This window comes from Pecten maximus, chromosome 11, assembly GCF_902652985.1.
Source record: "Pecten maximus chromosome 11, xPecMax1.1, whole genome shotgun sequence".
Lineage (NCBI taxonomy): Eukaryota > Metazoa > Mollusca > Bivalvia > Pectinida > Pectinidae > Pecten > Pecten maximus.
In genome coordinates this window covers 1,582,266-1,608,246 of record NC_047025.1, presented here as the reverse complement: position 1 = coordinate 1,608,246, position 25,981 = coordinate 1,582,266, and the positions used below count along the sequence as shown (strand labels likewise).

At 35.1% G+C, this 25,981-nt stretch overlaps 2 protein-coding genes across 2 annotated transcripts; both read right to left on the bottom strand.

Annotated features, from left to right (window-relative positions):
• Positions 1-1,769: 1,769 nt before the first annotated feature.
• Positions 1,770-6,771, bottom strand: LOC117338035. The gene is made up of 4 exons (XM_033899194.1): positions 6,751-6,771; positions 5,556-6,272; positions 3,756-3,865; positions 1,770-3,351 (listed from the first exon to the last, which is right to left on the bottom strand). The coding sequence occupies exons 1-4, from the start codon at positions 6,751-6,753 to the stop codon at positions 1,893-1,895; spliced, it is 2,289 nt and encodes a 762-aa protein (XP_033755085.1). The 5' UTR covers positions 6,754-6,771; the 3' UTR covers positions 1,770-1,892.
• A 7,398-nt stretch (positions 6,772-14,169) lies between these two features.
• On the bottom strand, positions 14,170-19,375 carry LOC117338037 (tyrosinase-like protein 1). The gene is made up of 4 exons (XM_033899196.1): positions 19,317-19,375; positions 17,566-17,982; positions 16,596-16,708; positions 14,170-15,975 (listed from the first exon to the last, which is right to left on the bottom strand). Exons 1-4 carry the CDS (start codon positions 19,317-19,319, stop codon positions 14,388-14,390), a joined length of 2,121 nt encoding a protein of 706 aa, XP_033755087.1. The 5' UTR covers positions 19,320-19,375; the 3' UTR covers positions 14,170-14,387.
• Between the last annotated feature and the right edge of the window lie 6,606 nt (positions 19,376-25,981).

Below are 25,981 nucleotides of genomic sequence, written 5' to 3'. Positions count from 1 at the left end.
TGTAAAATCTTTTATCTTGTGTACAACTCTTTATCTTGTGTAAAATCTTTTGTCTTGTGTACAACCCATTGTTTTGTGTACAACCCTTTGTCTTGTGTACAACTCTTTATCTTGTGTAAAATCTTTTGTCTTGTGTATAACTCTTTATCTTGTGTAAAATCTTTTGTCTTGTGTACAACACATTGTTTTGTGTACAATCCTTTGTCTTGTGTACAACCGTTTGTCTTGTGTACAACCCATTGTCTTGTGTACAACCCATTGTCTTGTGTACAACTCTTTATCTTGTGTGCAATCCTTTGTCCGGTTTATAACCCTTTGTCTTGTGTACAACTCTTTATCTTGTGTAAAATCTTTTGTCTTGTGTACAACCCATTGTCTTGTGTACAACCCTTTGTCTTGTGTACAACCCATTGGCTTGTGCACAGCCCTTTGTCTTGTGTACAACTCTTTATCTTGTGTGCAATCCTTTGTCCGGTTTACAACCCTTTGTCTTGTGTACAGACCTTTGTCTTGTGTAAAATCCATTGTCTTGTGTACAATCCTTTTGTTGTGTACAACCCTTTGCCTTGTGTACAACCCATTGTCTTGTGCACAACCCATTGTATTGTATACAATCCTTTGTTGATTCTAGCCGTTGGTTTTATAATTGTAAAACAATCGTTGTGATTTTTCTTTAGCAATTAACTTTGTCGCCGCTTGAAAATGCCTATTCTTGTGGAGCACCTGGTTTTATTTTCCTTGTTACTTGGTCTCCATCTTTCTCTGTGTATCGATTCTGAGTTTGAATTATAGTTTTGTTATTATGTCAGTGGTATTTGTTGATATGGTAGCTATTTAATAGTTTTGAAATTAATTTGTATACACCTTTGTTTATATAATGTTAGCATTAACATTGTATTGATACAATAAACCATGTTCGTTAAATTCGGGACCGCGGTCGTCGAGTGGTTAAGGTGTCCCGACACGTTATCACTAGCCCTCCACCTCTGGGTTGCGAGTTCGAAACCTACGTGGGGCAGTTGCCAGGTACTGACCATAGGCCGGTGGTTTTCTCTCCGGGTTTCTCCACCTCTAAACCTGGCACGTCCTTAAATGACCCTGGCTGTTAATAGGACGTTAAACAAAATAAACCAACTTAACCAATCGCTAAATTTGATAGATCATTAACAATGCAACCAGAAAGTAGATAACAGTATTCAAGTCCAATGAACAGCACTTTTTAAATGAAAACGACGTGTTACCGCTCGTTGTTGTATTTTACATCGTGGTTTCTAACACAAACTTTATCTATATACAATGTATGTATTTCCTACCGCCATAAGGTCTTAATTTTTTTTTTTATTTTATTCTCTATAAACCTCATAAAATTCTGCAAAGAGAAATCACAATGGAAGGGCATGTTTGATGTTTAATTATCATATTTTTTTTCTTTTGTCCATATGTTCAAGATCATACATTTGACATGTGAATGCCGAATTAATGAGTTTAGCTGTTTGTATTCATTCGTGTTAAATGTACATTAATTAAATCCTGTCATGAAATGATGACGTAGGGTAGAAGACGTACGTTATCTTGACAATCGCCAGGGTAATAAAGTTTTATTAAATAAATTGAGAAAGAATGACTTAGGAATTGTGATCGATTGAAAATCTCTTCTATTCCATGACCTTTTTAATTTCCTTTTCAGAAAAAAAAAAAAAAAAAAAACCCGCTTTTTGTTTCCGTAACATAAATTATGACAAAATTACATAAATAATGTACGCATCAGATGTTTTCTCGTCAGTATTTTATTATTTCACAAAAACAGATTAAAACAGATGTCCGGATGTCTGACAAAACAAAATGCAATAATCAATTCCTGAAATATATTATACAAAGTATAGAGCATCAAATTAGCTCCATGACCATGTCGTTTGAACTTCACAACTGAAAACGACTGGAGTTTCTACTGAGTGTAGTTCAGGTAATATTTTTCCATTTTTCATCCAATTTCTTTTTATTGCATCTTCATAGGTTATGCCATACATCTTAGGAAAGGATGACGTCACACGTAAGGCGCCAGAGCACGGTTTGTATCCCTTATCGGTGAGACACTTAGGACGACAGACTCGACCACATGAGTCATAAGCACTCATATACAACTGGGCAGCGCCATCTGTAGGATTTTTGACACCGACATACGTTATGGAAGACGACACTGGTAGTCGCTCATCCACTACGGCATAGTCTTTGTACCTTCCGGAATAGTCAATACCATCAGTCTGGACATAAACCTTGGCAGCGCCGGAACCGGAAACTTGACAATCCTTGTACGTTGCCTGCTGTTTTTGTTTGAGTCTTTGATCTGTAGATGGTGTAAACATGTCATGCTCTCTTGAGATGTTACCATTCTGAATAGGATATGCTTTAAATTGTAATTCTGGAGGTCTCTCAAAAATTATCTTCACCGGTACGAATGCCCAAAGATCAATGCTACTTTTTCCATTTAGTTCAAATGTATTCTGATACGGTACGTTAATTTGAGATGTGTCAATGTCGTTATACGAAGCATGTTCATCGCGAACTGCTCTGGCGTCGCGTTTTGCGCGATTGTTTCTTGGGTCGTTGAAATCTGATTGGAACTTCGGGCCAAATGACGAGGTATCAGCGTTGCCTGAAGCAGAGGAACTAAAAACAGATCCGAAAATCCCTGGTCTTCTTGGTATCCTTGAAACTCCTCCTCCGACTGATACACATCTTCCCCGTCTACATTGTGCGTTTCTGCCACAGTAAGGACAACTTGGTGGACGGGCATATATCACTCTTCTCTCAAGGAATTCTGAATAACCATCAATGCAACGATAATTAAACGGAACCATACGGGCCCCTGGGGCCTGATTACGATCTTGTGACTGTGGGTATGATGTTGCAGGGTTGATCCCAGCCAACCTTTGCCTCTGTCGATAAAGACTCCAAATGAAATCGATAAATGCATGAAGAAGGAAGAATATCGGATCGTATGAAGCTGTCAATGGGGCAGACATATGACCGTCGACATATACATGAGGTGCGTTGTGAATACGTTCAAGTGTAAAGGGTCCTGCGCTTGGCTCCGTGATGGCATTGATGTCAATTCGGGATAGAACATTGCCAATCATCTGGTCGGTAATCAATGAACCGGAACTGCCAACGTTACGAATCAGAGGGGTGCCCCTTGATGTTATCCAGTTTGCAAACGGTCCTGATCTGACTGCACCAAATCCGGATCCAAAGTAAGCATCCGTCCAGAGTATTGATTCGGCTGGTCTGCGCATGTAAAAGTCAAGACGACAATCCCAATACGGAATCGCCACGCCGATAGCCTGCTCAAACCTGAAATAAATAAATAAATGATAATAATAATGAAAAAACAACAACAAAACAACCATAAACATAGAAAATAGAGGCATAAAGTCAAGTCTAACGAAATAATTCATTTTCATGAAATCCGGAGCATTCAAAATACATGAAACGTGGACATAATATTTACTGTATTGAATATATTAATATTTTATACTTTAATACTTAAATGCCTATCCGAGGCATAACATTTACTGAAAAAACTAGTATTACATTTAACATGCATGTGGGGGCTAAAGATATACAAAAGAATAAAAAAAAAATAAAGAAGTTATATTTTGCGAATTGCATAACATTAAATTTTCAATAAATGACACGTTCCTTGTCAAATGATCATTGTTTCATGGTTTGAAATTCGGTGTATATATATAACTTACATTGCTAGGTACATTCGGTGCCATCCAGGAAAGTTTGGACCGTTGTGAGCAGATCTAACAACTAATCCGTGGATATCGGCCAGCGCGTCATAACGATTTGACTGGCCCACCTTTAAGAATAAAAAAACTAGTATTGAACGACAAAATACATTGCGTATATTTATATCCTCTAAATTGATGCAAATGTTGAACTAGAAACCTTATGTACACAGTATTTACTGAAGTTATGAATGGTTAAAAGAACTGTATTGTCTGTTGCGATCATTTAATGTCGGTAATCAGGTAATTTGACAATATATTATTTAATAAACAATCTAAAAGGTACCGACAGCAACTACATCAATTGTCTTGACCATCTTGTCTATCAACTTTCATTTAATGGTGGAGCCAATATTTTTATTCCACTGAAATGCCTTCGATACAATTGGTATTATCAGTCAGTGGTGGTATACTGGATGCAGATAAATATCTTAGTTGCTTTTTTATTTATCAATAATTAATTTTTCTTTGTTTTCATGGTAAATACTCAAATGTGATTGGTCGAAAAATTCTTTTCATTCTTCTATGAAAGAATTTCCGAGAATGGCGCGAAAAATGTGACGTCACAATAATTGACGTTGCGTATTGATTTGAGAAAAAGAATGGCATTTAAAACCTGTAAAATTGTACATAAAACATGTTTTAAATTAGAAAATCATTTTCAAAAATTAATTATAAGCGTTGATGTCAATTATTTTTTAGTTTCATCGGGGTATGAAACAAATTTTGTTTTCAAACTTCTGTATGAATCCGCGTAGCTCCACAAACAAACAAAATTTGTTTCATACCCCGATGAAGCTTAAAAAAAAATGACATCAATGCTTAATTGCAAAAAAAAAAAAAAAAAAAACTTTTGCTTACTCGAAAAGTATTACGAGATATGTTTTGAATTGGTGGTAGATTAACCATGCATTACAAACTCAGATATTTATCATAGCAGGGACGGTAGTTATCCGGAAACAAAAAAAGATCTGGAATTGACTGATATTCATTTGTGTTTTATGACTGAAAATGGACTTAAATGTCTATAAACGTCAGGTCCTATAATTCTGCTGTAGTTAACGATATGAAATTCAGATGAGGTGTATAACATACTGGAGGAATACGTATACTTAGACTTAAAGGAACATTCCTTCGTTCGGACATCAGAAACGTGCAAATTTGAATTGATAAAATATTTCCCGAATGAGGATTATATGAGCTTTTGCGTCTACCGGTAATGAAAGTAACGCCGAAATGTACATAAAATGACGTTTGGTACACAAATACCGTCTGCCTTTGCGGTAATTAGCGAAACTTCGGGTGGAATCGAGGATTTTTAGGATTAATACCTGAAGCACTTTAATTTCTCTTGAGAGTAAAACTGCCGTATTAATGTGAAGATGAAAAATGTTACAGTATCTGTGAATGACGGTGTGTCATAAACTTATAATCAAATTATATTTGATTCATAAATATATGATTTAGCAACTGATATATGGCCAATGCATTGATTATAACATATTCACATTATTTATAACATTAATAATTAAATTATACATTTATGATGACATTGATTATTACATCATTTATTACATTAATTATTACATAATTTAATATTGATTATTACATTGAATATTACATTAATTATTACATTAATTACATTATTATTACATTGAATATTACATTATTATTACATAATGCATTCATTATCACATCAATTATGACATTCATTATTGCAGTGATTACTACCTTAGTCTTCATCAGAGAAATAACCATTACCGGTGTTCTTTTCAGCTGATTTATCCGGTTAACGAATTCGACCCATTCCCTCCGGCTTAGAGATCTAACCTCCCGTCGGACCCATCTTCTTCCAGGGCGACGTGGGAGGATCGGCGGTCCTTGTCCCGGTATCTGTCCTAATCCTGGAATCCGTCCTTGTCCTGGTACCTGTCCTAATCCTGGAATGCGTCCTTGTCCTGGTACCTGTCCTAATCCTGGAATGCGTCCTTGTCCTGGTATCTGTCCTAATCCTGGAATCCGTCCTTGTCCTGGTATCTGTCCTAATCCTTGAATCCGTCCTAATCCGGGTATAAAATCGGGTCCCACTCTAGCTTCAAATGGTTGCCTGATTATCTGTCGTCCTGCTGCAGGAAATAATCTAATCTGCCGCTTGTGGCGTCTTCTTGCATTGTTTTGCCCGTAACTTTCTCCAAATACCTGACGCATGAGCTCCTGCGCATATAGTATAGATTCGTTGGCAACTTTATACTGAGGACGAAGATGTGTTGTGGAATAGAGGAACTGTGTTATACAGAACATGTTGATATCCTCTGAAACAAAGTCAGTGATGCTGATGTTCTGGGTTCGGAACTTATAACATTCCTCTAACTCTGAAGGCATTGGAATCTCCTCTACTAATCCTATCACACCGGTAATGGCGTAAAGACACGTTAGCAAACAAGTTGAAATCAAACCTGCTACATAACGTGTTTCCGCCTGTATAATAAATCATATATCAAATGTCACATAATGGCGGTATATAAATTAATCTTACGTTTGATTGAGAGTGTCGGCAATATAGCTCAATCTAATTATTCTAATGAAAATTGCACAGAGCCTATTACATTGTGAACTTTAAGAACCAAAAAGTATGAACTTGTTAAATCACAGCATGGCTATTTCTGCTAATACATTTAACGTTGAAAGAACACTAATACAATTAATGATTTATTGAAAATGTATTGAATTTTGTATTAACTTTCATGTTTACCGCCATTCTTTGTTAAGATACAAAGCAATAAATAAAACAAAAAAGCTGTCCAAATTGATCTTAATTGTAAATATATATTTATATAGAAATAAACTACAGAACGAAAAATTTCATAAAATCTAGAAATTAGATTCTAGAAGATGCTCTGATGAAGTCTTTACGAAAAAAGCAGACATATTCTGCATGCAAACGTATAATACATACCATGATTTCGACCGGGTTCGATTTCGTTGCAATAGTAAGCATCATGTAAAAGCTCGAAAATGTTTTTATACTTTCCCGAAATTACCATACTGTCATATATAATTAACTCATCAATCGTCTCACCTATTACGAAATAAGTGATGGGATGTATGTCAATTACACTTTTTCGCATACTGATTGTAACATATATATCTTTTGAAAGGTTTGCCATTTATTCCGAATTAAACTGAATAAAAATAAATAAGATAAAATAAGAAAATTGTATTTGATAACAATTTTTATGTATACCATCTGCCGTGCAATATTGCCGTTCATTAAAACCTATATGAACACATGCAAATGAGCCCTGTGAGGACCTTTAGTGGCGTCATTTAATCATTTAACCGCTGCTTTCTTATGCGAAGTTTAAGTTATATAAACGCCCACTGCTTTATTTTCCGGTTATGCAATGGGCGTTATTACTGAATACAATTGATAAGGAAAATAACTCAATATTTATAAGATACTTTCTACCGTGAAAATAAATTTTAAAACACCACTAAGAGTTTTTTTAATGATAAATTTGCGGATAAATCAGTAGTTTGCTCCCCGTCTCCTGCTTTCAAAAATAACAAAGAATACCGACATAATACGGGGGTAAAATATAAACAAAAAATATAAATTTGTAACAAAGACTGAAAAAGTACAAGAATAATCAGACCAGGTGCTACAGAAGATTAATCGTCTTCTGTTTCAACACAGACCTTGGAACAACTGATGGAGATTGAACTGCAAAGAGTCCGAGGACAAACACAACATTGCTGATAATCTGCATAATAAAACAAGAAGCCCATTGGTCTAAACGGTCACCTGGGATTTAAAATATTTCAGTTAATTCAATTAACCCTTTTTTGCCCCACCCATCAGTTCAACGGGTCAGACAAGGTCAACATGTGCATATCACTAAGCTGTCATTCCATGCTGATAATGTTAAACAAGTTAGAATGAATTCCAATAGGAATCAAACAAATGAGTCAAAAATGTTATTTCCCTATATAAACTATAGTAAAGTTTACCTCCGTAACAGGGTCATGAACTTCACAATTTTGGTAAAGCACATTAAGACCCTTCCATCTATGAAGAGTATTTGATTCTACCTTATTTTGGTCTTGAGGAGAAAATTTAGAAATTTCGGTCAATTTAACCCTTTTTAGTCCCGCCTATCAGCCCCTGGGAGTTAGTCAGGGCAAACATGTGCATACCATCAATTTGTCATCCCATGCTGATAATATTAACTAAATAAGAATTAATTCCAATACAAATCCAACAAATGATAGCCAAAATGTGATTTCCCTATATAAACTATTCTAAAGTTTACCCCCTCCCCAGGGGCAAACGTGAGACCCCAGTGGGGTGGGGACCATATCATTCACAATTTAAGTTCACCTTAAGCCATAGAAGCTTCCTGTCAAATGTAAATTGTCTACGGACAGACGACGCACGACGAACGACGACTGACGGAAGGTAATTAGAATAAAAAGAGAACAATTATATTACGTCATTGTCCTGATCGGTATTCTCCGATATTGATAAAAGATAAACATGAGAGAATCTTATGGCGCCTTGTAGCCTATAACTGACCATTTGCAGTTAACACTTCGCAGGCTGTCAGTTTTTGAAAGTTCTTTTAATAATATCGATTGTTTTATTACAATTAAATGTTCAACAGTCTGTTCAGATAGTTGAATTTCTAAGAACTTTAGGTTATCTTTGGATCTTTTGAGTGTTGTATAAAGGTAAAGTTTATAACTACTAATTTTGAAAAAAAAATATAAAAGATTCACGTTTATCAATTCAAATACGTGATACCCTTTTAGAAGAGTAAATAATATCTAAATTAAAGTAAACTGGGCTGTCATCTGGTTTTGCAGCTATAAATATAGATATTAATGATTCGTTCTTTCCTCCAAGATTACGGCCGGAACGGGCTTCAAAGAAATAGTACTAGTGCTTCAAAAATAAGAGATCTCAATTGGCATAATGGCGACCGACCAACAACACTAGTCATGTTATATACCGAAATGTTTGTCTGATAATTTACTATTTATATGACCTTAAGTAGGAGTAGTAACAACCATTTTTATATATGAGGGGAACTAATCCAAAACTGGGGCGAACGCTCACACTCAACTAATGCCACAAGTCAGGCAGTGTCAATGGAGATATAAGGGGGAATAATGATGTTTTAGAAAGAATAGAAAAGATCTCAAATTCAGTCGGGCTTTTTGCGATCATGCAATGAGGGCATTAGGGTGTAATTCTAACCTCCTACCTGCAGGGCACATATTATAAGATATCTCACAGACGAGTGTTATATATCTAGTATTTTAGTAAACATCGCTAGTTCTGTCTTTTATCGGCTTAAGCAATAATATCATGGCTATCCAGCACAAAAAATGATTTGAATATTTTCCCTCTAAAGAGATATAAAATAAAATATGCATAACAGCACCGCAATATTGATATAAAAACATTTCAGTATGATACAGTGCTTTACCGACCTCAGTGCCGTTTGTACAAAAACACAGATTGATAGAGCTCTTTTAGATTTGACTTCACTAGATGCCTGTAAATTTATCATGTATCTGAAAGTGCCTCATACATCATTAGCGTTTTTCTGCGGCTCGTCCGTAACACAAGGAAGCAAAAATGTGGAAATCTAGAAGTAAATTCCAAGAAAAATTATGTTGGGCCTTGACGAATTTTTAAATGCAGATGGGGTTGGGATGTATCTCTATTATGTTATCATTTGCATGGGAATGAATTTAGTGCGACTGAACCGATGTCCCTATCCTTAGGGAGCTTGCGTGACCTACAGGATAAAGCAAATATCGGTGATTTGAAAGTTTGCCGTCCTTCAATTGAATGACAATAGTTATGTCATTACAACGTTATATTTAGACTGGCCACCAGCCCTAAGTTTTTTTTGTTTGTTTTTATAATTGCTCCACTACATTCTAATACTAGATTAACCCACTCCCTCTAGTCCTCCAGACCAATATCATAAGCCTCAATTTAAATCATAATTCTAATATTCGAGAGATAGGTGGCTAGTCTATGTTACATTTTAAATCGCCTCCTTTACGTATAAAAACCATGGACACAAGTTTTAGTTTTTTTTTCATTTCATATTCATTTTGTATTTAATATGTATATGCTTATTTCAGGAACTCGAACAATAAGCAATTAAGCTATTTCTTAGGTTGCTAAGGTTTCGAACCAGGATTCACCGGGGCGCAGTAATCAATTTCGTGATGACGCAGTATCAACACGTACACTATAAATGAAACAGAAAATAACTGGAATCTAGTTGAGTTTACTCAATAAGACAGAATATTGATAAATTAGGGAGATAATACACAAATACTGATCATCTTTAATATGCCAATTGACTTATGGTGTGCATAGTACCTGTACCTTTATGTGTAAGAGACGGTGTATGCTTGTATGGTTATTACTATCATTTAATTGTTCTCCTTTTTCTCGTCCTCTTTTTTTGTGTTTATAATGTCTTTTTATTAATTTTATTCCTGTTGTATTTTTGTAATGTAATGTCTTTTCTTTACAAATATTTTACTCTCCATGCAGGAATGAAACTGAAGGTAAGATTAACATTTAATTTCATTTTTTGACCTATCAATGATTTGAAAATTTGACAATTTAATAAATTACTACACTTTGATTGTTCAATTAAAATTTTCCAGATATTGCTACCCGTTAATCTTTATGATAAGATATCTCCAAAAATGACTATACCGTTATGAATATTATAGACATATAAGTTATATTTGCAAATACAGTATGAGAGCCCTCCTGCGTGAGGACAACACTATTGTTCGGGGAGATGCTTTGCCATAATTGTATACACACATCTAGGATATTTCATGCTGGGGGAATAAAATGTTTATACCGAAAGAAATATAATACTGATCATCCGAACTGCTTTTTTTCTCTATTCGGCAAATCTAAATGATAAGTTTAACAATAATAATTCATTAACAGTACCGTTTTAATTGTGTGTTCGTGTTCAAACTTTGGAAATATTTATTAGATTTAATAACTAATCTATCATTAATGTATGATCAGCCCATTATCCAGTGAATTATCTAATGTAATTTTTTTGCTTATAAAGCTAGTGCGATATACCCTGGGTCGTTTTTCATTCGCAGTGCCAATGAGAAATCGATTGTGACATCATAACTGGAAATATCGCTACACTTGATTATGTCCTCCACAATTTCATTCTTAAACCTTTAGAAATGTAATGTTATGAGTTATATAACAAAAAAAAACAATCTTAAAATTTTCATTTTCTATGACATTTTATCAAACTCGCCTACTAGTTTTATTTTTTCTCGTAAAGACTCATAAAACTAGAAAAAAATTGATTCATAATATCTCGCATGAACTGGAAATTAATATGTTATTAGTTAGAGTTGTCTTCCATTGATCAATGATACAAGTGTATTTGAAGTACAGAATAAATAAACGTAATATATCACTTTGCATTATAATTTCGATGTGAAACACTAGCATAATCCGTATAATGACTACAACAAAAAAGTATATAGATTTAATAACAGGAAGAGTAAATGCCAAAACTGAACATAAACATTATCATGCAGTTGTTTCCTCGTATTATGCTAGGGCGAAACGGTGGGGAAATTTAGAAAGGAACATTAAAGATATTAAAGAAAGGGTAAATGGTTTTTATCCGTTTTAACATGGTATAATTATTGTTATATCCAATAAATTCTCAAATTACATCACTTTCGAAAAATATTCAAAATAATACCTTTGTTAAATGAAAACGCGTCATAACAGTTCAACAAGCTGTCATATACTATAAAGTGATGAATAACCATAAAAAATGCTTTTTGTTATGAAAAGAATCGATTTGTCATCATTTTTGAAAGGCAAATATTCATTCCGTATGGTAATTTTGAAAGCAACAGTTTGAAATCATTCTTGGATCTGGCAGTTATCACAAAAGAAGAAAAAATATGAACGCATACGTAATAATTTGTTCCTGTTCCTGTTGTGTATCCCTACTGACATGTTCACATGCTCAAAAACAGCTAACCTCAATCCTCATCTCGCTTGAGAGGCGACTATTGTGCCAAACGCAGATTTACGACGCTAGTTACAATACACGATTTAAAGAGCTGGATTCGAAGAATTGGCATGGTTAAAGGTCAAATGTGTTTTATAGTTTTTATGTCAGACATATTTCTCTTGTTTTTTGAAAGACATCAATGCGATTGTGTCGCAGATAACATTTCTGGAACAACTCTTGTCGTGTTCTCGTTTTGTTTGTAGATTTGTAAGAATTTTTATTTTTTCGATACGTTACACCTGAGGAAAAATACAAACTGTATAAACGAGTCACAACAAGGTCTGTAAGAGTATAGGCCTGTCATTTTTTTTACAATGAACATACTATGTATGTAGTGAACATCAATACCTTATATCAAATTACAAAAGAAATCCCCGTTTGATTCTAAAATAAATCAATGTCACAATAAAGCAAAACTATCTTTTGAAGGTTACGAGGCTGTTACATGTAACACACAGGGAAGCAAAGCATTGTCAGTTAAAAACCGGAGGTTACAGCACTTAGGAACTTATCAGTGACATGGATTTCTTTAGTCAGCACTTCGCTGTTACATGTCACTTTTAAAGAAGGATTCCTAATGTTACACAAGATTCCCCTGAAATGTCTTCACCTCTAACACTCCTGGCCAGGTATCCCTATTTTTGACACACCTCTGAAACTCTATATGATGTTTAAGTCGCCCGATTCACGTCTGTTTATACTGTCACGAAGTTCAGTTTAACAGGCTGACTTACTTTGTTTGTAAATACCGAGAGAATAGATTACTACCTTAGGCGACATTTTTAAATATATCAACATATACCTTAGGATACATTAGGAGACAGACACTTGTAAATAAGTAAACATATACATTAGAAGACACTTTTAAATATATAAACGGATACCTTAGGAGACACTTTTAAATATATATAAAAAATACTTGTCATCCATTTTTTACTAATGGATGTTGCAGTATATAAGTATAGAAAAGGCGAACAATGTGTTTCGACAATAACTTAATACATCGCCAGGTAAAATAGCTACAACAACGTATTTATAATAGAACTCTTGATGATCTACTAACAAAATAGCGTTATATCACTTTAAAATATCCATTCAAGATTTACACTCTAGTTTCAATAAAATGTTAAGCTAATCTGTTCTATCTAGTAAATTGTCAATGGATCTTTGTGGGAAAAGAGCTCTTTTTGAGACGTATTTAATTAATACGAATACAGTAAGGGGGCCACATTCCTGCTATTATTTGTATATCTTGGTTCCATTTTTTTTATTTTGTAATCAATGTATAAAGGACATAAATCGTACATTTAATATCAAAGAAGTAATAGATACTGCATATTTTGACGAATAATGAATAAAGACTGTATCATTATTTCACTTGTAAGTGATGCGAAGCGAAGGGACATCAGTGTTCAAATCTAGGAATTTTGCTCATTTCAGCAAAATGTTAACCTACAAGGTATGTTAGATATGGAAAGGGAGGTTGTACAAAGCAATAAAGATATATATGTTATATGTTATGTAAAGTCAATTTTCCTGCATACTTGTTGCTCATGATATTTGAACCCAAACAAATTCGTTATACTGTTTATTTATGATAACATATATAGGTAATATATACATTTTTCTCCATATTTGTTGTCAAAAATATCTGAACCCAAAATAAATCGCTATACTTATTATCTATGTTAGACCTAATCAGTTTCTAATCATGAAATTGATTCCTTGGTGTCATAATAACTGGCAGTTTGTGTTTCACTGTATCTAGCTGGTTGACAGGTTAGGGAATGACATTTAACGAGACTTGTCTATATTCCCAGCTGTATCTATGATATTATCAACACTGTTTGGTTTTTTTTGTGTGTGTGTGTGTGTTTTTTTTTAGATAGTTGATGTTTGTTAAAAACATGTGTTTATGAACCTTAGATAATGGTATAAGCTTTAACTAACTACAAGTGTAAAAATATATATATGCCAATCGATAAGGATGCATTAGTTTTTCATTGATTTTATGTTTGTTTGGTGTTTTAAGAGCATTGTTTAATGGTTAAAGCATGTTGCATTTCCCATAAAATAGAAGCAGAGGAATTATTTAAGCTTGATGAAAATAAATTACCGTTTTAAATATTATATTTTTTAATATCACATATTAGGTAAGAAAACTGATACATCATAATATATATACATAATGCGGAAATAAGATGTTTAAATGTCAAGTAATTTGACGACAAGTTGTATATCAAAATAAACAATCTTAATACAAATTTACAATTTGTCAATCAATTTTATTATGTTTATTTATATAAAACAAACAAAAGTATGAAAAAATAGGAATTTCAATTATTCAAGATTTCGGTTGTAAAGATATTTCCCCATAAAGTTCATCTATGGTGCATTTTGTAAAACAAAAGACGACTTTGACATATTAGCAGAAGTTCTAAAATGTTTCAGGCGACAAGTGCAATGGGAGGAAAATCCGGATCTAGAACTGACTTGTTTCCTGTGTCCAGGGCCAGGAATATTGGATTTCACAAAGGAAAGTAACAGGTATTCCAGCTCCATTTGATTCAACATTTAGACCTTCACCTTTCTTCCAGATTCCCTTGACCGCATCCTCAAAGGTTATTCCATACATCTTTGGAAATGAGGACGTTATGCGGAAAGCGCCTGAGCATGGCTGGTAGTTTCCGTTAATGAGACATTGCGGTCTACAAACACGTCCGCAAGAGTCGTACGCGGTCATGTAGAACTGTGCTGCCCCTTCAGTAGGATTTTTTACCCCAACATACGTCATAGATGACGAGATAGGTAGTCTCTCATCTACTACTGCGTAGTCCTTGTACCTGCCGGAATAGTCAATACCGTCGGTCTGGACGTACACTTTTGAAGCACCGGAACCGGAAACATGACATTTCTTGTAGGTCGCTGGCATCTTTTTCCTGATCTCGAGGGTGAAACCTGTATGATTCTTAATTGAGAACATATCAGAGCTCTTTACTAATTTGCCGTCTCGAATCAAATAGGATTCGAATTTGGCATCGGGAGGCCTCTCGAATATAATTCTAATGGGGACAAAAGCCCAAAGACTTGGATTAGCTTCTCCGTTCAGTACAAATGTGTTCTGATATGGCCGGTTTATTTGAGAAGTGTCCATGTTTGCATTGGAACTGGTTGCAGTGTCATTAGCTGTCGGCACACTTCTTCTGATGCGGTTTTCTGGAGCATTGGGTAAGGTATCCATTCGTGTCCTGGGGTCTCGGAAAGGAGAACGGAATCTTCCACCAATGTTGAGAGCTCCAGTTGCCCTCACTGTAGCCTGGGCACGTTCAGGACCGCCAACGCTTGCTCGAGCCATCCCACCCATTGCGCCCCTTCCTGCGAAACTGGCGGCCATTGCCATACCTCCACCCCCTCCTGGAGTAACACCTACACGAGATCTACACGAGCCTGACACACATTCGAGATAGGAACTACCCCCACAATCTGGACACGTCGGAGATGGTGCATACACGGTTCTACCAGCGAAATATTCACTGTATCCATGAATATTACGCAAATTAAACGGTATCATTTGGGCAAACGGTTGTTGTAAAGGGTTACCAGTTGGCGGGTAATCGAACGCCGGATTGATACCCAGTGATCTCTGTCTCCTTCTAAAGAGACTCCAGAAGTAGTCAATGAAGGAATGGTGCATGAAGAAAACAGGATCTTGAGCAGCCGTGGCAGGGGCAGATAGCTGACCATCTACCCAAACATGGGGTCCATTATGGTGACCTTCTAAGCTGAACATGGGGTTATTGCTGGGCTCCACAATATCCCGGTGGAAATTTCTCGTCAACACTGCGTTGAAGCCATCATCATTTACAAGGGTTCCGTCGTTTCCGATATTTCGGATCAGAGCAGAACCTCCAGGAGTTTGCCAATTTCCAAAGGCACCTTCAGTTACAGCTCCAAACCCGTTTCCGAAGAATTCAGCAGTCCAAAGAACGGAGTCAGTTGGTTCGACCATACGGAAGTCAAGTCGACTGTCCCAGTAGGGTATAGGAACACCACCCAACGCAATTTGAAGTCTGAAAGAATAAGCAGAGGTTTTGAGTTCAAACGGCCTAAGGATATTGTGTTAAAACTACCCAGCATGCTTAAATCTATATAATTGCCAATCTTTACTTAACGGATCTTTGAGATCAGGTGACCGCTTTTAAATCTCTTTTTAATATTATTTTTAAGTAATAATTTAAAAATGGGAATAATGATAACAAAAGTAATGATAAAAATAACAATAAACGATTATGAATCGTTTTCTATTATCCAAAGAACCACCACACTAACACTGATCTGCGTTATTTGTTCTAATGCGTGTTTGTTTCACCGTTGAAGTATTTATTTGGCCCCGCCCACATTTTAACGCATCACTAAATATAAATAGATAAATGCGATGATAAGTTGAGGAACGAACAAAACTTGTCGTAAATAACAAATGCAAACATTGCAATAAGCCCGAGAACAAATAGTTTCCAAAAACTTATTGCCAAATGTAATTAATTTTCTAGAGTAACAGGTATATGTCTGATGTAATGCAATATATGATATGGTTTCTCAGACTCTGATCTAACTGTTGAAAATGAGGATCAATTTCATCATTGTTTTACCCATAACAATCATTAGGACGCATTCCTGGCCATATACTCACAGCAACAGGTATATTCTGTGCCAACCCAAAAAGTTAGGACCGTTGTGCGCCGAAGCCACGACGAGTCGGTGGATTTCTGCTATGGAATCATAGCGATTCAGTCCGTTCCCTACCTAAATAAAGAAGGTAAAAATATATCTTTACAGCACGCAATATGTCATTAATTAATGAAGATATTTATAGTGGGGGACTTGGTGTTATAAGATTGAATTCTGAGGGGACGGACTTGATGGTACAAAGAGGGATTTAAAGTGGACGACTTGGTGTACAAAAAGGAATTTATAGTGGACGACTTGGTGTACGAAAAGGAATTTATAGTGGACGACTTGGTGTACAAAAAGGAATTTATAGTGGACGACTTGGTGTACAAAAAGGAATTGATAGTTGGTGACATGGTGTACAAATTGTAATTTATAGTCGGGGGGATGCTTGGTGGCAGAAGAATATATTCATAGTGGTCGACGTGGAGGTACAATGAGGAATTCAATGTCGGGGACTTGTAATACAAGAAATAATTCGTAGTTTGCGTCTCGGTTGTTAGGATGATGGAATTGATAGCTGGCGACTTGGTTATGCAAGATGAAATTAATAGTCTGATTCTTATTTGTACAATGAAATGATATTAAACGTCTCCTTCTGACAACATGGAATTTATTGCCGGGCGACTTGGTGGTGCAATAAGGAATTTAAAGTTGGCTACGTGAGTGTAGAAAAAGGCTTTAATGTTCGGGCGACATGGTTGTAAAGCTAGTAATTTATAATAGACGACATGTGGATAAAAGACAGGGAATTTATAGTGGGCGCCTTGGTGGTTAAAGGAGGAGTTTAGAGTGGATGACTTGGTAGAATAAAGAGGTATAAAAACACGAAAACTTGTTGTACACGAATGAAGGTGCATTATACGAGTTCAAGAGTAATTTCCCTAACTTAAATGTATGCGATATAAAAATAATGCAGGTCAAAAGTTTACCGGTGTATTTTTCAGGTTGTTGATTCTGCTGGTGAAAAGATTCCATTGGGGTCTTGTCAGAGTGCGAACCTCTTGTCTGACATTGTTGAATTGCCTCTTCACTCGATGTCCATTCTCCTCCGGACTGTACTGAGCGAGAAGTTGACGAAATAATTCCTGTGCGTACGAAATAGTCTCGTTGGAAATAGGACGTTGTGGACGAAGGTGAGTTGTGGAGTACAGGAATCGCGTTATACAAAACATGTTTATGTCCTGTGAAGGCACAGCTGTGATACTGAGGTTTCGTGTACGGAACTGGTAGCATTCGTCAAGGTTTTCCGGCATTGGGATCGGTTCAATGAATCCATAGACAGATGTTACAACAGCAGCAAATACGGCCGCTGTAGCTAGCAGCCACACGTTCTGGCGAACGTGCATCTGAAATAGAAAAAAACAACTTCAATATGAGTCGTGATAACATAGGAACTAAACACAAAAATATACGTCCTACAAAATAGACAACAGTTGGCAAGGTAGAAATAGGAACTAAAAAACAAAACCACTATGTCCTACGACACAGACAACAAACAGTTGACAAGATTGCAATAGGAACTAGGAACTGACAACAAAAAACCACTATGCCCTACGACAGACAACAGACAGTTGGCAGGGTCAAAATAGAAACTATCCAAAAAAAATGAAATAAAATAAAATAAAAATACGGCCCGCAACACAGACAACACGGGCTGGCAAGATTGCAATAGGAACTGACAACAAAACTAGACGTACCTTACCTTATATTATAATTAATTTTACAATAGTCCCTGAAAAAGACAATCGATTGCTAATTACACATGACAAGCATAAAACTTCTTGTTGTCAAACTTACTTAGTCATGTAATCCCCCCCCCCCCCCCCAAAAAAAAAATCAATGTGTTAACTTCTTATAACATTAGGAAATAAATGTAAGCATACAAGAATTCAATTTCATAAGCATTACTGAAATCCGTATTGATATAAAAGTGTGTTTTAACAGTGTTCTTCAACGAATTTCATCAATAGATAGTCCTATAAACCATATCTATTAAATATGTTAAGTCATTGAGTATGGTTTTCTTTTCATGAAAACAGAATCATTTTTTAACGTTTTCTATCAATTGCATTCTTACAATGAGGTTATAATAATATGCATATGCATGTTATGGAGTTATGAAATATGCTTCTGTATTGTTATAATTAACAAGAATTTTCCTTGTACGCTACACTGACTAAAAGTGTATTTTTATTACTATATAGCAAATTAATTGAGAACGCCGTTAACAAAAGTTTTCAGTTAAGATGAACTGGCATTGCATTTTGTCCAAATCAAATTTATTGACGTAAAAATATGTCCTAGCGGCCATTAATGACACAACAATATAACCGCTTTTAATATGAAACCCGGACACCTGCTTTCTACATTAGCTTAATTGATTTGCGTTAGGACATAAAACACACACACAATAATTTTTCGCATTCTGTCTTTTTTTTTGTGTGCTTCAGTAATATTTCAAATTAAATACATATTATCTTAAAATAAGATTTTAGAACAAAATGCATATGTTTTCTTCAAATCTATGTAGATATTTCAACATATTAAATATTTTCTCTCTTTTTGGATTATATATCATATGAAAATGTTTCATTAATATTCCCATTTCAGTTGATCACATTATGTTCTATAAAATATATCTTGATTCATAAAAGTAGTTAATGCCAGTGACAAGACTTACCATGTCCGTATAAAAATACGTGTCCTCCTTGATGGCGGCCTTATGAGATGACTGTTGGTGAATTTTTCGTTTGATTTATATATAGACAAACGTTTCCCATCAGCCCGGAGTCCCGACAACATCTTTGTATGATAGCCATGACACTTTGTGTAAACTGTTAATTGATTGGTCTAAAGAATATTTCCTGTTATCGTTTGTTGTTTTTTTCCCTTTGTTCTTTGAAAAATAATTTAACTGTTCATTACTTGTTTGTAGATGGGGATTTTCATATTTCATTGTTAAGGTAACAAATTTGTGATTTTTATGTCTGTATAATTCAATCCATAAAAAAAAACAATTACTCATCCTTAGTTTTGTGTATATTTTTTCAATATTTACAATCATTTTTCCATACGAAAATGATAAGGTTGCAAACATTTTATTACCACAATCGTGGTACATTCCATATATTTTCCTGAATTTAATTAAGCGACCTGATCCATCACCTGTATGTCAACGCATTGAACGTAAACAAATTTAGACGCCCGTTGACAGCGACAAGGTGCAATTTCGTGTTGCTGTATTTCCTAGATCTACGTTTTGATAAAAACACAACAATCCGCCCATTCACTTTAATGTGGCTAAGGCCTATCCCACAACAAAGCTGGCTGTGGTAGTATGTCGCTAAACACAAAGAACTTTCGTCACCTAAACACCTAATGAGCTTAGGTAAAACGTTTTTATATGACATTGTGTAAGTATGCAACAACATGGCCTGCCATTTGTTTTGGCTAGTGAAAAATAACAGTCAAACAAACAGATAAAGAATAAAACAAACAAAAAAATCACGATAATCTCAGTTCCATTTGCAATTGACAAGAAAGAGGATAGCATCAAAAGATAATATCACTGGTCAACGAAAGATTATATGATTACTGTAAATGAACAACATAACCATTATACAATGTATAATACATGAGCTTTCTACGTCCCTTTCGCGAAAGTTTTTGGTACGTTCTCTACATGAATAATTTAAAAAGGAAGGTTTTACAATATTTGAAATGATTATATATTTAAACACTGTTTTGTGAAGATGCATATATGTGTATGAGAGAAAAGTATATCTCTGGTAAAAAAAAATGGTGAGTTCGATTGTGACAATAAAGCGTCCTTTTTAAGACGAGGGATATTTCTCAAATATCATGTCATGCAAAATTATCAATATATGGTGATCTATTCGATGAGATCAATTTTATACTTCGATCTTTAATTACAGCATAACATAATGATTGCGCAATAAGAAGACATAATCGTATTACCCGTCTTTTGAACTTTTTTTTATAGTAGCATCCTTGCTGTTCAAACTATAATATTTATAAATCAATTTTGTATATCATTTATATACAGCAGTTTATTGATATTGTCAAACAACAGTTTATAAATATCGTAAAAGAACTATAGATAGTTTTGACTAATACTATCATGTTACTTTGACTTTTACAATTATGCAATCTAACCGTGTCTTAAATATTAGTGAAATATAGTCTTCATGATGAAAACAAATATTGTTTTCTTTTCCAGTCATATTGTTAAAGAGACATTCCTTCGTTCGGACGTCAGAAAGGTGCAAAATTTCTATTGAAAAATTTATGCCCGAATGAGGATTATATGAGTTTTTGTGCCTACCAGTAATGAAAGTAACGCCGAAATGTACAGAAAAATGACGTTTTGTTCACAGATACCGTCTGCCTTTGCGGTAATTAGTGATACTTCGGATCTTATTGAGAATTGTTATCATAAGATACTTTGATTTCCCTTGAGAGTAAAATTGTCGTATCAATTGAAAGATTACAGTTTTTGCTACTTGTTGAAAATGCAAATTTCACATTAACTTTCATTCTAGCGACATACACTTTATTCAAACGAAGAAATGTCCCTTTAACCTAGAATAGTGAATATGTACCCATTGGAAAAAGTACATCACTTTGTCATATCGAAACAGTCTAGGCGATAAATAAAGTCGTTCCATTAAATAAAGCGGCATCATGCAAAAACATTCATGAATCGATGATTTCAAGAGTACCGTACCGCAAAGCCTTTATTTTGCGAACGCATTGTTATACGCCCAGCGTCACCACATGAGTTAAATCAATGTATTTGCTTCTGATGATCGGCTACCAATAGTCTACATAGCATTATCTATACAGTTTGTGGTAACTTGATAATTTCACCATGTCGACACCTTTTGGAAATAATCTCCCTTTACGTAAATATATAAAAAGTAGAATTCAAGTCCCGTAATAAGTATGAAAACATCAATAAGAAAACAAATGGACGGTATGTTGTTCTGAGGGGTTACTATCCTTGATACATATATAACTGCGTTAAACATAAAAGGCCGTGGGTAGGGGAGTTTTACCATGCCACTTTGTCCCTGCTCCTTCTATAAGACCAGTCTATCCGATGGAAATCCCTATTGTTTTCGTTTTGTTTTTTCTTCTTCTTCTTCTTATTATTATTAACACTTTTTTTGTGAACAATTTTTCGCAAAAACAAAAACAGATAAAACGTTCAAATCTTAGTATATGATAGAGAACATCAAGCCGATGATCCCGTAATAATTTTATGTTTATAAGTTCAAAGGTCAAGGTCACAGATCTATAAATAGAACTTTTTGAACGTTTTTTGAACGACCATAACTTCATAAAGGATCGTTCTATTTCGTTCACGTTCAGTGTGTCATATAGATCATTTACGGAGCTAACTTTTCTCCATGCCATCTTATCAGAGAATATGTCAAGGTCATGACCTCGCCATGGCATAAAGAAAATGTCGGAAAAAAGTCCTGTTTTCACCGCAAATGAAAGAGTGTGATGCGATGCACTGAGACGGAATGTGAAAATGTTTTGATCATCGGATAAAAAATGAGGGAGATAAGGCACTTTGAAAATTTCGAAGTTTTCCCCGCCAAAATTCCAAAATTGAGCAAAAATGTCTTATTTTTTCAGCTCCTTCATTAATACACATACAGACCTGATATTTCGCACAACTATAGCACGTGAGAGTGGCTACAAAAGAAGTTACTTTTCATTGACCTTGACCTTCATTCAAGGTCAAATAATCCAAAACAAATAATTAATTAAAAAAAACATGGTCGGGGCTAACTTTTCTCTGTAACATGTTATCAGAAAATATGTCAAGGTCAAGGTTGCACGAGGTAAATTCAAGGTCAAAAATTCAAAATGAGTTCGTTTTTCAATTGCATTACAAGGTGCTTGATTTACCAAGGTGTACTGTGCAAATTGTATGGTCCTGCGATGAAAAATGACGTAGAAATGGCACTTTGACAAATGTTCGTTATCCCGCCAAAATTCAAATTTGTCCCAAAAATGCACTTAATTTCCCTCTTCTCCTATATCTTTACACATACAGATTTGACACTTGGTACATTGATAGCTTGTACAAATGCCGACAAATTCTATTACTTTTCATTGACCTTGGCCTTCATTCAAGGTTATGGAGGTCAAATGATAAAAAAATCGAAAATTTCAAATTCTGTTAAAAACGGTTTATTTTCATCATATATGAAAAAGACGTTCTTTTGAAGATGTTTCAATGTCAAATCATCAAAGGTATCTCAGGAAAAGCACTTTCGAAAACATCTAACTGCCGAAATTAAATATTATTCTACAATTACACTTGAAATGTTTTCTTGCAATACTCTGACACATACAGACTTGATAATTGGCACATCTATAGCATGAATGACTGGCTACAAAAGGTAGGTATATCTTTGACCTTGACCTTCGAAGTTCAAGGTCACAGACACGGTTAAAAGTCAACTGATCGGTTAAAGAAGGGAAGCAAAGAAAAAAAAAAGAGAAAAAGAAGAGAAAACGTAGGTAGAACGTATAAAATTGTCTGCCAGAACGATAATATGTCTGCGATCATTTTCTAGTTGGAAATCCCGTGTTTTTATCTTGATCAAATCTAGTTGCATGTGCTTTTTTTTTTTTTATCTTTTTATTAAATCTCACATTTAACATTTGTCCAAAGTTCTTCTTACCCTTTTAATCGATAAGTATTAAATTTGAAATGTAGAGTGATATTTGCATTTCGTAAAGAAGTTTGAATATCCTTGGTTGTTATGTCTTGATTTGATTTGATTTTTGTTTGTTTATTTATTTATTTTTATTTGTGCTTGAAATTTATATCTACATTGTATTTATTTATTTTATCAATGTATTCATTCATTTATTATTATTTTTATTTCAAAATCAACTTTCCTAGCTGATATTTTGACGAAAGATGTTTTATTTCAGCAATGTTGATTTTCAAATTTGAGTCTGTCTAAAGATTTTTTAAAATTAGAGACCATTCACCGATACATTGCTTTGTGCCATCAATCATGGATCCAACGGCTATACATTTAACCCAAATTAATCGATGATGCACTGGCCTAATTAACTAATTACGTAACTCAATTACTAAACTAAGAACGCATTTGTTACAAAACAGGTAAAAACTGTTTTCCTGAAACGTAGTCTGAATATTAGACTTAATACAAACATACTAAATTAGGAAGTATACCGCTGATATGTATTTTTAAGAATTTTGCGAAAATAAAGACAATTTTTGCGAGCATATAACATTTTGAATGTCTTTCATATTCAGTCCATTCAAAATTATAATTTAGTGCATAGAGGGGGGTCGCGGTGGCCGAGTGGTTAAGGTGTCCCGACACTTTAACACTAGCCCTCCACCACTGGGTTGCGAGTTCGAAACCTACGTTGGGCAGTTGCCAGGTACTGAATGTAGGCCGGTGGTTTTTCTCGGGTACTCCGGCTTTCCTCCACCTCCAAAACCTGGCACGTCCTTAAATGACCCTGGCTGTTAAAAGGACGTTAAACAAAAACAAACCAAACCAAGCATAGAGGGTTTTTTCACTTAATCCAGCCCAAAGATCAACACTTAACCATTTGTGCAAAAAGTTCTTTTTTGGCTTTGATGTGTGTCACCTCCATTGACTTGTTGAACGACAATGGACATAACAGACCACCCTGTAACACTCCGAACCTAATTCACACATGTTCTTTTCCTAATACGTATACAAGTGCGGCCGACATGTGTAGACCACATCCCTGCATGACCATCGCTGTCAATTATAATTAGGACGTTAATTACGATATATTACATGATATTACACGAAGCAAATCTACAAATAAATCTACCACATGTACCCAAATGTCATTGTTCTTCTGATATTATCGTTTACGTTTATTTCAAGTAAATATCATATTAATACTACTAATTTAATCATAATGACAATTTATATAATATAATAATTGATATTGTATTATAGGGCGCTGTATTCTTTGGTGTGTACATACGTGTCTATTTGTCAACGTAGGACTACGGAGGCTACCAATATCCCATATAAGCTATCATATTTGCTTCTTATGCCATTTTGAAACCACACCTTAAGTTTGAAGAAGAGATCGATAAGTCGAAGAGTTTACATCAAATTTCTTGTTCTAATCGCCAGTATAGCCATGAAAAACAACGCATTATCCCCATCCTAACACGTGTACTGTTAAATCCATTTAGCAACATTTTTTACATCGCTACAAGTACGCTGGTAAGTACTATGTGCCCTCCACTAGTGACGTGCAATACTGTAGCGGACTGACCAATCAGAAAAAAAAGCTTTCAAAATCAGTCGTTTGGCCACGCCCATACTAGCGAAAGTAAGATATGTATGTTGACGAAGCGGTGTATTCGGATTGCTGTGAAAGGCCTTAAACCGAAGCTTTAACGGCATATTTTGAATTACTGTGTAGAATGCATAGCAATATGTGCGTTTCGACAAAATCAGTGTTGATGGGTTTCTATAGGCCCCACTGGTATAGGAAGATGTGTGCACTTGGAAGACGGTAGAAACAATATTCATTATTTTGTTTAATTCATTTAACGTGATGGTTTCTGATATTCAACACCTTTACCTCCGCGAATGTCAGAGTATTGTCTTTTTTGCGATTCCGATCTGTCAGCATTATGATGATTTAGTGAAGACTCATTAGAGAGTTTCGCTAAAAGGCGAACTTGACGCCATATTGTTTTCGTTAGAAACGGGGCAGGGCTTAAGCGCGATGGGCGGGGCCTGAAACGATTGATCATAGATCTATCGCAGATTAGATCATGATAACCTTATCTCTTTGTTTCTGTTCTAATATATTATTTCCCTTTTCTTTATATCACCCCCCCCCCCCCCCCCCCCAATGTTATCAAGTTTTAGAGACAACAAATTGAAAACCTAATATTACTCATGGAAAGCTGACTTCCGCAAGACTTGATTTTGTATGTACAGTGGAACTTCGTTAACTCGAACTCGGAAAACTCGAATACCCCGCTTAAGTACTTCGTCAGTCCCGGCCGAATTCTCTCTTTATCCTAGTAAAAAAAACTCGGAAAACTCGGATTCGGAAAACTCGAAAAACTCGGATAATACGAAGTGAAACTTTGGTCCCAACAATAGAAATCCTACTTAAAATGATCGAATAACTCGAAGTATCATGTTTGTGTCCAACAACGATCGGTTGTAAACGCCGACATTTTTTCAACATCGAAATTCCGTTTGTATCGGCACTAGAATTCTACCGATTATTATACGCGATTATAAGTGTTTC